At 42.8% G+C, this 13758-nt stretch overlaps 1 protein-coding gene across 3 annotated transcripts in view; it reads left to right on the plus strand.

Moving 5' to 3' along the window:
* myo7aa (myosin VIIAa) overlaps positions 1-13758 on the plus strand; it is a gene marked incomplete at its 5' end in the record, with an annotated part of 95423 nt that overhangs the window by 33743 nt on the left and 47922 nt on the right. For all 3 annotated transcript variants that reach the window (XM_083913792.1, XM_083913791.1, XM_083913790.1), the window contains 5 exons: positions 1674-1750; positions 2048-2167; positions 3487-3629; positions 7852-8062; positions 10229-10364. In XM_083913792.1, coding sequence (XP_083769918.1) covers positions 1674-1750; positions 2048-2167; positions 3487-3629; positions 7852-8062; positions 10229-10364 — 687 coding nt within the window. The remainder of the gene's footprint in view (positions 1-1673; positions 1751-2047; positions 2168-3486; positions 3630-7851; positions 8063-10228; positions 10365-13758) is intronic.

The raw sequence follows: 13758 nt of genomic DNA on the forward strand, positions 1-13758 counted from the left end.
TTAGCGTCTAAGGGCGCACTCACACTGTTCCTCCGTACCGGGCCAAAACAGGTTTTACGGGTAAAGTCTAGTCCGTTTGACCAGTGTGAGTGCAACCGTACCGCGTCTAGGAGCGGTACGGTTGCCGTCCACGGCCCGTTTGGGAGAGGTGGGCTTTTGTAAAGCACGTTTGCACATGTACGAGCACGAGCGTGCGCACGTGTACGAGCACGAGGCCTACGGCGGTTCTGAGGTCATTTCCTGTGCGCCTGTTGGGACGTAGAAAAAAGAAGGAGGAACCATGCGCGGACATTTCAAACAATGGCGGTGAAAGGTTCACGTTGGTGTGATGCGGAGGTGGAGTGTTTACTGCAGATTTGGTCGATGAAAAGATTCAAAAACAGTCGACAAGACGCACAAAAACTCCGAGGTCTACGGAAAGATCTGGAAACAAAGAGACGCATCACCATGACGTCATCAATGCGTGTGACGTGTTACGGCGTGATGACGTATAGGCAGCAAGAAGCGTTCTCCGAGGCCCAGGTAGTGTGAGTACAAACGGGCCTGGAGGGGGGGACAAGGACCCTAAAGCACGGGGCGCGGGACGGAGGCACAGTGGGAGTGCACCTTAAAGTCCAGTTCAGAGCTAAGATTCCCAACTAGACGAAACTTGCAACTAATTTCAACGTGCAGGTCTGCAGCGTTCTGAAACCTGCCAGTTCACACCAGTGGTACGAGACAGTGCATCGTCTCTACTGCAACCGTTCTCTGTATTTCTGTTCTAACTTCTGACTTTTCAGGCTTTTCTTCATAGCTTGATATAATTTGTAGCATCGTAAAATATAAATGAGGACAGAGACAGTGAGATACTCGCTACAATGCCTTGTTCTTGATAAACGGCGCTCCCTCTCTTCATTTATTCTCTAGCTCTTTCCACCCTCTCCCTCTCTCTCACGGAGCCTTCGTTAAAAACGGCCTTTTCAACCAGCTGACAGTTTGTAAGTGACTTGACCAGCAGACTTTTCTACGAGCTGATCGGCCGTTGAAACAGGTGACGTGACTTAACGTTCTCAAACCAGCAGCTGGAGACTTGGCGAGCTGAGTCTCAGGCGACAACATCAGCGGGTTTGAGTCCAGACGAGACGGGTCAGTTCACACTGCTGCAACGTTTTAAAACAGTTTTGTCTGATCGCGAATCTCTGGTCTGAACTGGGTACAAGCTAACCGCTCTCAACGCGTTGTTGTCACCCTCAACTACCAGTAGCTCCTCACAGGATGCTGATTGGTCGGTTCACTTTCCCTGTGAACGCAAACGTATACCTTGTAGCCTGACAAGATGGATTTTAGTGTGACGTGAACCCGCAGTTCTCGTGTGATTTCGTGTTATCGCGAGAATCCAGCCACTACGCCACGAGGTAACATCATCACCAAACACCAACAGAGCGCGTAGGTGTCGTCGTAAAAGCATAAAACACAGATTCATCTGTGTTTTACGCAAGTGACTACGAGCAACCACGTACGCATGTGGCTGGAAGTCTCGTTAACCAACAGATAAAACTGTTCTGAAACAAGTTTTAATACAGTGTTTAGAGCTCGATAACTCGTCTGGGAGGTTGAACACGCGCATGTATCTTTCCTGATGACGTCGCCTCAGTGTGTTGTTGCTGTTGTTGTTGTGACCTTTGACCCTGCAGCTCGTACGTATGACAACCTGGACGCCTGCGAGGTCGTCCGCAGCCCTCACCTCACCACTGCCGCTACGCTGCTGGAGGTGAGACACGCACACACACACACACACACACACACACACACACACACACACACACACACACACACACACGGATAATTTGTGGTTTGTGACACAGACGCATAAAAGCACGCTGTCTCTTGCTAAAATAAACAATAAAATCACTACTTTTAGCTTTTCAACGGGAAATAACCATCTGCGTGGTGTGTGTGTGTGTGTGTGTGTGTGTGTGTGTGTGTGTGTGTGTCTGTGTGTGTGTGTGTGTGTGTGTGTGTGTGTGTGTGTGTGTGTGTGTGTGTGTGTGTGTGTGTGTGTGTTCAGGTGGACGGTAAAGACCTGATGAACTGTCTGACCAGCCGGACTCTGATCACCAGAGGAGAGACCGTCTCCACGCCTCTCAGCAAGGAACAGGCTCTGGACGTACGGGACGCTTTCGTTAAGGTAACACACTTAAATTCAATATTATAATATTATATTAATAGATTTCTATTTAACCCACAATCATGTACACACTTACTTACTTAGGCCTTTCAGAACAAAGGCCGTTGATGAATCTCCCCCTCGTCTGTGTTGGGCCATTCTTTCCAGCTGTTTCCGTGTCGGTCCTCTCCCTTTAGCTTCCTCCTCTTCCCATCTGCACTGCGTGACGTCTCCCTTGCGTTGAACATGGTCCTGGTGTTCGGTGACTGTTGCGGTGTTGGTAGGGTCGCCTCGGAGAGAGAAGACTCCGACGCACCCTCTCCATATGGTTTCCAGTCTGCGTCTTCATCGTCTCATTGGCTTTTAGGCTTGAGGAGTCTTCCTCTGCGAGGTTGTGGGGCTTCTTAATCCACTTCACGGGTGATTGGCCCGTGAAGTTTTACCGTTGCCCTATTGGCCGGCTTTCCACCTCTCACAACGGGGACGTTAGGGTTGGATTTATGAGAGGCACAATCATGTGACCTTAAGGGCGCACTCACACTGTCCCTTCGTACCGTGCACAAACAGGTTTTACGGGTAAAGTCTGGTTCCTCTGACCAGGGTGAGTGCAACCGTACTGTGTCTAGCTGCGGCACGCTCGCCGTCCACGGCCCGTTTGGGAGAGGTGGGCTTTTGTAAAGCGCGTTTGCACATGTACGAGCACGAGCGTGCGCACGTGTACGAGCGCGAGGCCTACAGCGGTTCTGAGGTCATTTCCTGTGCGCCTGTTGGGACGTAGAAAAAAGAAGGAGGGACCATGCGCGGACATTTAAAACAATGGCGGTGAAAGGTTCACGTTGGTGTGATGCGGAGGTGGAGTGTTTACTGCAGATTTGGTCGATGAAAAGATTCAAAAACTGTCGACAAGACGCACAAAAACTCCGAGGTCTACGGAAAGATCTGGAAACAAAGCCACGCATCGCCATGACGTCATCAATGTGTGTGACGTGTTACGGCGTGATGACGTATAGGCAGCAAGAAGCATTCTCCGAGGCCCAGGTAGTGTGAGTACAAACGGGCCTGGAGGGGGGGACAAGGACCCTAAAGCACGGGGCACGGGACGGAGGCACAGTGGGAGGGCGCCCTAAAAGTTAACCCGACCACTCTGTGGTCATTTTAGGTGTTTTTTTACTATTTTTCTGATGTTTTTCGTGTCTTTTTGGTAGTTTTTGGTCTTTGTAGTTGGCATATTTATTGTATTTATGTCCCCTATCTCTTTTTTACTTTGTGTGTGTGTGTGTGTGTGTGTGTCCGTGTGTGTTTGTGTGTGCGTGCGTGTGTGTGTGTGTGTGTGTGTGTAGGGGATTTACGGCCGTTTGTTCGTGTGGATCGTGGAGAAGATCAATGCGGCCATTTACAAGCCTGCGTCTGTTCAGCCCAAAGCTCTCAGACGCTCCATCGGACTGCTGGACATCTTCGGCTTTGAGAACTTCACTGTTAACAGGTACAACACACACACACACACACACACACACACACACACACACACACACACACACACACACACACACACACACACACAGAAAGGCCTGGGCCCCAGTGATCGGGACCTCCACAGTCTTTATAAACATGGAAACCTTTAGATTTATGTCGCTACCGTGACGTCACCCATTGGTTTGTGGCGGCCATTTTGAAGCAGCTTTAAGTGGAGTCTCCTCCTGCTGGACATTAGAGAGAATGCAGCTTTAAGTGGAGTCTCCTCCTGCTGGACATTAGAGAGAATGCAGCTTTAAGTGGAGTCTCCTCCTGCTGGACATTAGAGAGAATGCAGCTTTAAGTGGAGTCTCCTCCTGCTGGACATTAGAGAGAACGCAGCTTTAAGTGGAGTCTCCTCCTGCTGGACATTAGAGAGAATGCAGCTTTAAGTGGAGTCTCCTCCTGCTGGACATTAGAGAGAATGCAGCTTTAAGTGGAGTCTCCTCCTGCTGGACATTAGAGAGAACGCAGCTTTAAGTGGAGTCTCCTCCTGCTGGACATTAGAGAGAATGCAGCTTTAAGTGGAGTCTCCTCCTGCTGGACATTAGAGAGAATGCAGCTTTAAGTGGAGTCTCCTCCTGCTGGACATTAGAGAGAATGCAGCTTTAAGTGGAGTCTCCCCCTGCTGGACATTAGAGAGAATGCAGCTTTAAGTGGAGTCTCCTCCTGCTGGACATTAGAGAGAATGCAGCTTTAAGTGGAGTCTCCTCCTGTTGGACATTAGAGAGAATGCAGCTTTAAGTGGAGTCTCCCCCTGCTGGACATTAGAGAGAATGCAGCTTTAAGTGGAGTCTCCTCCTGCTGGACATTAGAGAGAATGCAGCTTTAAGTGGAGTCTCCTCCTGCTGGACATTAGAGAGAATGCAGCTTTAAGTGGAGTCTCCTCCTGTTGGACATTAGAGAGAATGCAGCTTTAAGTGGAGTCTCCCCCTGCTGGACATTAGAGAGAATGCAGCTTTAAGTGGAGTCTCCTCCTGTTGGACATTAGAGAGAATGCAGCTTTAAGTGGAGTCTCCTCCTGCTGGACATTAGAGAGAATGCAGCTTTAAGTGGAGTCTCCTCCTGCTGGACATTAGAGAGAACGCAGCTTTAAGTGGAGTCTCCTCCTGCTGGACATTAGAGAGAATGCAGCTTTAAGTGGAGTCTCCTCCTGCTGGACATTAGAGAGAATGCAGCTTTAAGTGGAGTCTCCTCCTGCTGGACATTAGAGAGAATGCAGCTTTAAGTGGAGTCTCCCCCTGCTGGACATTAGAGAGAATGCAGCTTTAAGTGGAGTCTCCTCCTGCTGGACATTAGAGAGAATGCAGCTTTAAGTGGAGTCTCCTCCTGTTGGACATTAGAGAGAATGCAGCTTTAAGTGGAGTCTCCCCCTGCTGGACATTAGAGAGAATGCAGCTTTAAGTGGAGTCTCCTCCTGCTGGACATTAGAGAGAATGCAGCTTTAAGTGGAGTCTCCTCCTGCTGGACATTAGAGAGAATGCAGCTTTAAGTGGAGTCTCCTCCTGTTGGACATTAGAGAGAATGCAGCTTTAAGTGGAGTCTCCCCCTGCTGGACATTAGAGAGAATGCAGCTTTAAGTGGAGTCTCCTCCTGTTGGACATTAGAGAGAATGCAGCTTTAAGTGGAGTCTCCTCCTGCTGGACATTAGAGAGAATGCAGCTTTAAGTGGAGTCTCCTCCTGCTGGACATTAGAGAGAATGCAGCTTTAAGTGGAGTCTCCTCCTGCTGGACATTAGAGAGAACGCAGCTTTAAGTGGAGTCTCCTCCTGCTGGACATTAGAGAGAATGCAGCTTTAAGTGGAGTCTCCTCCTGCTGGACATTAGAGAGAATGCAGCTTTAAGTGGAGTCTCCCCCTGCTGGACATTAGAGAGAACGCAGCTTTAAGTGGAGTCTCCTCCTGCTGGACATTAGAGAGAATGCAGCTTTAAGTGGAGTCTCCCCCTGCTGGACATTAGAGAGGATGCAGCTTTAAGTGGAGTCTCCTCCTGCTGGACATTAGAGAGAATGCAGCTTTAAGTGGAGTCTCCCCCTGCTGGACATTAGAGAGGATGCAGCTTTAAGTGGAGTCTCCTCCTGCTGGACATTAGAGAGGATGCAGCTTTAAGTGGAGTCTCCTCCTGCTGGACATTACAGAGAATGCAGCTTTAAGTGGAGTCTCCTCCTGCTGGACATTAGAGAGAATGCAGCTTTAAGTGGAGTCTCCCCCTGCTGGACATTAGAGAGTTTGCAGCTTTAAGTGGAGTCTCCTCCTGCTGGACATTAGAGAGAACGCAGCTTTAAGTGGAGTCTCCTCCTGCTGGACATTAGAGAGAATGCAGCTTTAAGTGGAGTCTCCTCCTGCTGGACATTAGAGAGAATGCAGCTTTAAGTGGAGTCTCCCCCTGCTGGACATTAGAGAGAATGCAGCTTTAAGTGGAGTCTCCTCCTGCTGGACATTAGAGAGAATGCAGCTTTAAGTGGACATTAGAGAGACTGCAGCTTTAAGTGGACATTAGAGAGAATGCAGCTTTAAGTGGACATTAGAGAGTTTGCAGCTTTAAGTGGAGTCTCCTCCTGCTGGACATTAGAGAGAATGCAGCTTTAAGTGGAGTCTCCTCCTGCTGGACATTAGAGAGAATGCAGCTTTAAGTGGAGTCTCCTCCTGCTGGACATTAGAGAGAATGCAGCTTTAAGTGGAGTCTCCCCCTGCTGGACATTAGAGAGAATGCAGCTTTAAGTGGAGTCTCCTCCTGTTGGACATTAGAGAGAATGCAGCTTTAAGTGGAGTCTCCCCCTGCTGGACATTAGAGAGAATGCAGCTTTAAGTGGAGTCTCCTCCTGCTGGACATTAGAGAGAATGCAGCTTTAAGTGGAGTCTCCTCCTGCTGGACATTAGAGAGAATGCAGCTTTAAGTGGAGTCTCCTCCTGTTGGACATTAGAGAGAATGCAGCTTTAAGTGGAGTCTCCCCCTGCTGGACATTAGAGAGAATGCAGCTTTAAGTGGAGTCTCCTCCTGTTGGACATTAGAGAGAATGCAGCTTTAAGTGGAGTCTCCTCCTGCTGGACATTAGAGAGAATGCAGCTTTAAGTGGAGTCTCCTCCTGCTGGACATTAGAGAGAATGCAGCTTTAAGTGGAGTCTCCTCCTGCTGGACATTAGAGAGAACGCAGCTTTAAGTGGAGTCTCCTCCTGCTGGACATTAGAGAGAATGCAGCTTTAAGTGGAGTCTCCCCCTGCTGGACATTAGAGAGAATGCAGCTTTAAGTGGAGTCTCCTCCTGCTGGACATTAGAGAGAATGCAGCTTTAAGTGGAGTCTCCTCCTGCTGGACATTAGAGAGAATGCAGCTTTAAGTGGAGTCTCCCCCTGCTGGACATTAGAGAGAACGCAGCTTTAAGTGGAGTCTCCTCCTGCTGGACATTAGAGAGAATGCAGCTTTAAGTGGAGTCTCCTCCTGCTGGACATTAGAGAGAATGCAGCTTTAAGTGGAGTCTCCTCCTGCTGGACATTAGAGAGGATGCAGCTTTAAGTGGAGTCTCCTCCTGCTGGACATTAGAGAGAATGCAGCTTTAAGTGGAGTCTCCCCCTGCTGGACATTAGAGAGGATGCAGCTTTAAGTGGAGTCTCCTCCTGCTGGACATTAGAGAGGATGCAGCTTTAAGTGGAGTCTCCTCCTGCTGGACATTACAGAGAATGCAGCTTTAAGTGGAGTCTCCTCCTGCTGGACATTAGAGAGAATGCAGCTTTAAGTGGAGTCTCCCCCTGCTGGACATTAGAGAGTTTGCAGCTTTAAGTGGAGTCTCCTCCTGCTGGACATTAGAGAGAACGCAGCTTTAAGTGGAGTCTCCTCCTGCTGGACATTAGAGAGAATGCAGCTTTAAGTGGAGTCTCCTCCTGCTGGACATTAGAGAGAATGCAGCTTTAAGTGGAGTCTCCCCCTGCTGGACATTAGAGAGAATGCAGCTTTAAGTGGAGTCTCCTCCTGCTGGACATTAGAGAGAATGCAGCTTTAAGTGGAGTCTCCTCCTGCTGGACATTAGAGAGAATGCAGCTTTAAGTGGAGTCTCCTCCTGCTGGACATTAGAGAGAATGCAGCTTTAAGTGGAGTCTCCTCCTGCTGGGCATTAGAGAGAATGCAGCTTTAAGTGGACATTAGAGAGTTTGCAGCTTTAAGTGGACGTGTATAACCCTTAAACCCTCTCGTCCGCAGCTTCGAGCAGCTGTGCATCAACTTCGCCAACGAGAACCTGCAGCAGTTCTTCGTGCGTCACGTGTTCAAGCTGGAGCAGGAGGAGTACAACCTGGAGCACATCAGCTGGCAGCACATCGAGTTCACCGACAACCAGGACGCGCTGGACATGATCGCCCTGAAGCCCATGAACATCATCTCGCTCATCGACGAGGAGAGCAAGTTCCCCCGGGTACGGCACCGCGGCGACAACGCGAGGGGGAGAGCGCCTCAGGGGCGACGGCCTCAGGGGCGACGCCTCAGGGGCGACGGCCTCAGGGGCGATCTCCTCAGGGGCGACGGCCTCAGGGGCGAGCGCCTCAGGGGCGACGGCCTCAGGGGCGACGGCCTCAGGGGCGATCTCCTCAGGGGCGACGGCCTCAGGGGCGAGCGCCTCAGGGGCGACGGCCTCAGGGGCGACGGCCTCAGGGGCGATCTCCTCAGGGGCGACGGCCTCAGGGGCGAGCGCCTCAGGGGCGACCGCCTCAGGGGCGACGGCCTCAGGGGCGATCTCCTCAGGGGCGACGGCCTCAGGGGCGAGCGCCTCAGGGGCGACCGCCTCAGGGGCGACGGCCTCAGGGGCGATCTCCTCAGGGGCGACGGCCTCAGGGGCGAGCGCCTCAGGGGCGACGGCCTCAGGGGCGACGGCCTCAGGGGCGAGCGCCTCAGGGGCGAGCCCGTGGAGACGCAGTTTATTACTGTTTTTCTTCTGTTTTTAGTCATTTTAGGTCTTTTTTAGTTGTTTTCATCACTTTTTTACTCGTTTTCATCACTTTTTTACCTGTTTTCATCTATTTTTACTTGTTTTCATCTATTTTTGACTCTTTTTTGACTCTTTTTCATCACTTTTTTACTTGTTTTCATCACTTTTCTACTCGTTTTCATCACTTTTTTACTTGTTTTCATCACTTTTCTACTTGTTTTCATCACTTTTCTACTCGTTTTCATCACTTTTTTACTTGTTTTCATCACTTTTCTACTCGTTTTCATCACTTTTTTACTTGTTTTCATCACTTTTCTACTCGTTTTCATCACTTTTCTACTCGTTTTCATCACTTTTTTACTTGTTTTCATCACTTTTTTACTTGTTTTCATCACTTTTTTACCTGTTTTCATCACTTTTTTACTTGTTTTCATCACTTTTCTACTCGTTTTCATCACTTTTCTACTCGTTTTCATCACTTTTTTACTTGTTTTCATCACTTTTTTACTTGTTTTCATCACTTTTCTACTTGTTTTCATCACTTTTTTACTCATTTTCATCACTTTTCTACTCGTTTTCATCACTTTTCTACTCGTTTTCATCACTTTTTTACTCATTTTCATCACTTTTCTACTCGTTTTCATCACTTTTTTACCTGTTTTCATCACTTTTTTACTTGTTTTCATCACTTTTCTACTCGTTTTCATCACTTTTTTACTCTTTTTCATCTATTTTTTACTCTTTTCATCTATTTTTACTTGTTTTCATCTATTTTTGACTCTTTTTTTACTCTTTTTCATCACTTTTTTACTTGTTTTCATCACTTTTCTACTCGTTTTCATCACTTTTTTACTTGTTTTCATCACTTTTTTACCTGTTTTCATCACTTTTCTACTCGTTTTCATCACTTTTTTACCTGTTTTCATCACTTTTTTACTTGTTTTCATCACTTTTCTACTCGTTTTCATCACTTTTCTACTCGTTTTCATCACTTTTTTACTTGTTTTCATCACTTTTCTACTCGTTTTCATCACTTTTTTACTTGTTTTCATCACTTTTTTACCTGTTTTCATCACTTTTCTACTCGTTTTCATCACTTTTTTACCTGTTTTCATCACTTTTCTACTTGTTTTCATCACTTTTCTACTCGTTTTCATCACTTTTTCACCTGTTTTCATATATTTTTTACTCTTTTCATCTATTTTTACTTGTTTTCATCTATTTTTGACTCTTTTTTTACTCTTTTTCATCACTTTTTTACTTGTTTTCATCACTTTTCTACTCATTTTCATCACTTTTTTACTTGTTTTCATCACTTTTCTACTCGTTTTCATCACTTTTTTACCTGTTTTCATCTATTTTTTACCTGTTTTCATCTATTTTTTTACTCTTTTCATCTATTTTTACTTGTTTTCATCTATTTTTGACTCTTTTTTTACTCTTTTTCATCACTTTTTTACTTGTTTTCATCACTTTTCTACTCGTTTTCATCACTTTTTTACTCTTTTTCATCTATTATTTACTTCAAACATCAGATTTAAGGTGTGAAACCAAGGTTTCAGGGGCTTCACATAAGGGTGTGTGTGTGTGTGTGTGTGTGTGTGTGTGTGTGTGTGTGTGTGTTCTGCCTGTGTGTGTGTGTGTGTGTGTCTGCAGGGCACCGACACCACCATGCTGAACAAACTGAACTTCCAGCACAAAGTCCACACGAACTACATCCCCCCGAAGAACAACCACGAGACGCAGTTCGGCATCCAACACTTCGCCGGAGTGGTTTTCTACGAGACGCGAGGTCAGAGGTCGACTTCCTCTATCACACACACTTAATACGTTTATCATGTTATTGTTATTATCACACACACACGAGGTCAGAGGTCGACTTCCTCTATCACACACACTTAATATGTTTATCATGTTATTGTTATTATCACACACACACGAGGTCAGAGGTCGTCTTCCTCTATCACACACACTTAATATGTTTATCATGTTATTGTTATTATCACACACACACACGAGGTCAGAGGTCGACTTCCTCTATCACACACACTTAATATGTTTATCATGTTATTGTTATTATCACACACACACGAGGTCAGAGGTCGACTTCCTCTATCACACACACTTAATATGTTTATCATGTTATTGTTATTATCACACACACACGAGGTCAGAGGTCGACTTCCTCTATCACACACACTTAATATGTTTATCATGTTATTGTTATTATCACACACACACACGAGGTCAGAGGTCGTCTTCCTCTGTCACACACACTTAATATGTTTATCATGTTATTGTTATTATCACACACACACGAGGTCAGAGGTCGACTTCCTCTATCACACACACTTAATATGTTTATCATGTTATTGTTATTATCACACACACACACGAGGTCAGAGGTCGTCTTCCTCTGTCACACACACTTAATATGTTTATCATGTTATTGTTATTATTATTACACACACGAGGGGACGCAGAACAGCTTTAGGCAGTAACTGTGTGGTCATTTAAGAGTCTTTTTTACTCTTTTTCATCTGTTTTTAGTCATTTAAGAGTCTTTTTTACTCTTTTTCATCTGTTTTTAGTCATTTAAGAGTCTTTTTAACTCTTTTTCATCTGTTTTTAGTCATTTAAGGGTCTTTTTTACTCTTTTTCGGCTATTTTTAGTCATTTAAGAGTCTTTTTTACTCTTTTTCATCTGTTTTTAGTCATTTAAGGGTCTTTTTTACTCCTTTTCATCTGTTTTTAGTCATTTAAGAGTCTTTTTTTACTCTTTTTCATCTGTTTTTAGTCATTTAAGAGTCTTTTTTTACTCTTTTTCATCTGTTTTTAGTCATTTAAGAGTCTTTTTAACTCTTTTTCATCTGTTTTTAGTCATTTAAGGGTCTTTTTTACTCTTTTTCGGCTATTTTTAGTCATTTAAGAGTCTTTTTTACTCTTTTTCATCTGTTTTTAGTCATTTAAGGGTCTTTTTTACTCTTTTTCATCTGTTTTTAGTCATTTAAGAGTCTTTTTTTACTCTTTTTCATCTGTTTTTAGTCATTTAAGAGTCTTTTTTTACTCTTTTTCATCTGTTTTTAGTCATTTAAGAGTCTTTTTTTACTCTTTTTCATCTGTTTTTAGTCATTTAAGCGTCTTTTTTTACTCTTTTTCATCTGTTTTTAGTCATTTAAGAGTCTTTTTTACTCTTTTTCATCTGTTTTTAGTCATTTAAGAGTCTTTTTTTACTCTTTTTCATCTGTTTTTAGTCATTTAAGAGTCTTTTTAACTCTTTTTCATCTGTTTTTAGTCATTTAAGGGTCTTTTCTACTCTTTTTCATCTATTTTTAGTCATTTAAGGGTCTTTTTTACTCTTTTTCGGCTATTTTTAGTCATTTAAGGGTCTTTTTTACTCTTTTTCATCTGTTTTCAGTCATTTAAGAGTCTTTTTTTACTCTTTTTCATCTGTTTTTAGTCATTTAAGGGTCTTTTTTACTCTTTTTCATCTGTTTTTTGTTATCACACACGAGGTCAGAGGTCGACTTCCTCTATCACACACACTTAATATGTTTATCATGTTATTGTTATTATCACACACACACGAGGGGACGCAGAACAGCTTTAGGCAGTAACTGTGTGGTCATTTAAGAGTCTTTTTTACTCTTTTTCGTCCATTTTTAGTCATTTTGTGTCACTTTTTTACTCTTTTTCATTTGTTTTTAGTCATTTTTCATCACTTTTTTACTCTTTTTCATCTATTTTTAGTCATTTTGCATCACTTTTTTACTCTTTTTCATCTATTTTTAGTCATTGTGCATCACTTTTTAGTCATTTTAGGTCTTTTTTTACTCTTTTTCATCTATTTTTAGTCATTTAAGGGTCTTTTTTTACTCTTTTTCATCTATTTTTAGTCATTTAACGGTCTTTTTTACTCTTTTTCATCTGTTTTTAGTCATTTAAGAGTCTTTTTTACTCTTTTTCATCTGTTTTTAGTCACTTAACGGTCTTTTTTACTCTTTTTCATCTGTTTTTAGTCATTTAAGAGTCTTTTTTACTCTTTTTCATCTGTTTTTAGTCACTTAACGGTCTTTTTTACTCTTTTTCATCTGTTTTTAGTCATTTAAGAGTCTTTTTAACTCTTTTTCATCTGTTTTTAGTCATTTAAGAGTCTTTTTAACTCTTTTTCATCTGTTTTTAGTCATTTTGCATCACTTTTTTACTCTTTTTCATCTGTTTTTAGTCATTTTAGGTCTTTTTTACTGTTTTTCATCAGTTTTTAGTCATTTTAGGTCTTTTTTTACTCTTTTTCATCTGTTTTCAGTCATTTTAGGTCTTTTTTACTATTTTTCCTCTATTTTTAGTCATTTTGGGTCTTTTTTACTCTTTTTCATCTGTTTTTAGTCATTTAAGAGTCTTTTTTACTCTTTTTCATCTGTTTTTAGTCATTTAAGAGTCTTTTTTACTCTTTTTCATCTGTTTTTAGTCATTTAAGGGTCTTTTTTACTCTTTTTCATCTGTTTTTAGTCATTTAAGAGTCTTTTTTTACTCTTTTTCATCTGTTTTTAGTCATTTGAGAGTCTTTTTTACTCTTTTTCATCTGTTTTTAGTCATTTAAGAGTCTTTTTTTACTCTTTTTCATCTGTTTTTAGTCATTTAAGGGTCTTTTTTACTCTTTTTCATCTATTTTTAGTCACTTAAGGGTCTTTTTTTACTCTTTTTCATCTGTTTTTAGTCACTTAAGAGTCTTTTTTACTCTTTTTCATTTGTTTTTAGTCATTTAAGAGTCTTTTTAACTCTTTTTCATCTGTTTTTAGTCATTTAAGAGTCTTTTTTACTCTTTTTCATCTGTTTTTAGTCATTTAAGAGTCTTTTTTTACTCTTTTTCATCTGTTTTTAGTCATTTAAGGGTCTTTTTTCCTCTTTTTCATCTGTTTTTAGTCATTTAAGGGTCTTTTTTTACTCTTTTTCATCTGTTTTTAGTCATTTAAGGGTCTTTTTTACTCTTTTTCATCTGTTTTTAGTCATTAAAGAGTCTTTTTTACCCTTTTTTATCTGTTTTTAGTCATTTAAGAGTCTTTTTTACTCTTTTTCATCTGTTTTTAGTCATTTAAGAGTCTTTTTTTACTCTTTTTCATCTGTTTTTAGTCATTTAAGAGTCTTTTTAACTCTTTTTCATCTGTTTTTAGTCATTTAAGGGTCTT

This window comes from Echiichthys vipera (assembly GCF_963691815.1).
Source record: "Echiichthys vipera genome assembly, chromosome: 5".
Lineage (NCBI taxonomy): Eukaryota > Metazoa > Chordata > Actinopteri > Perciformes > Trachinidae > Echiichthys > Echiichthys vipera.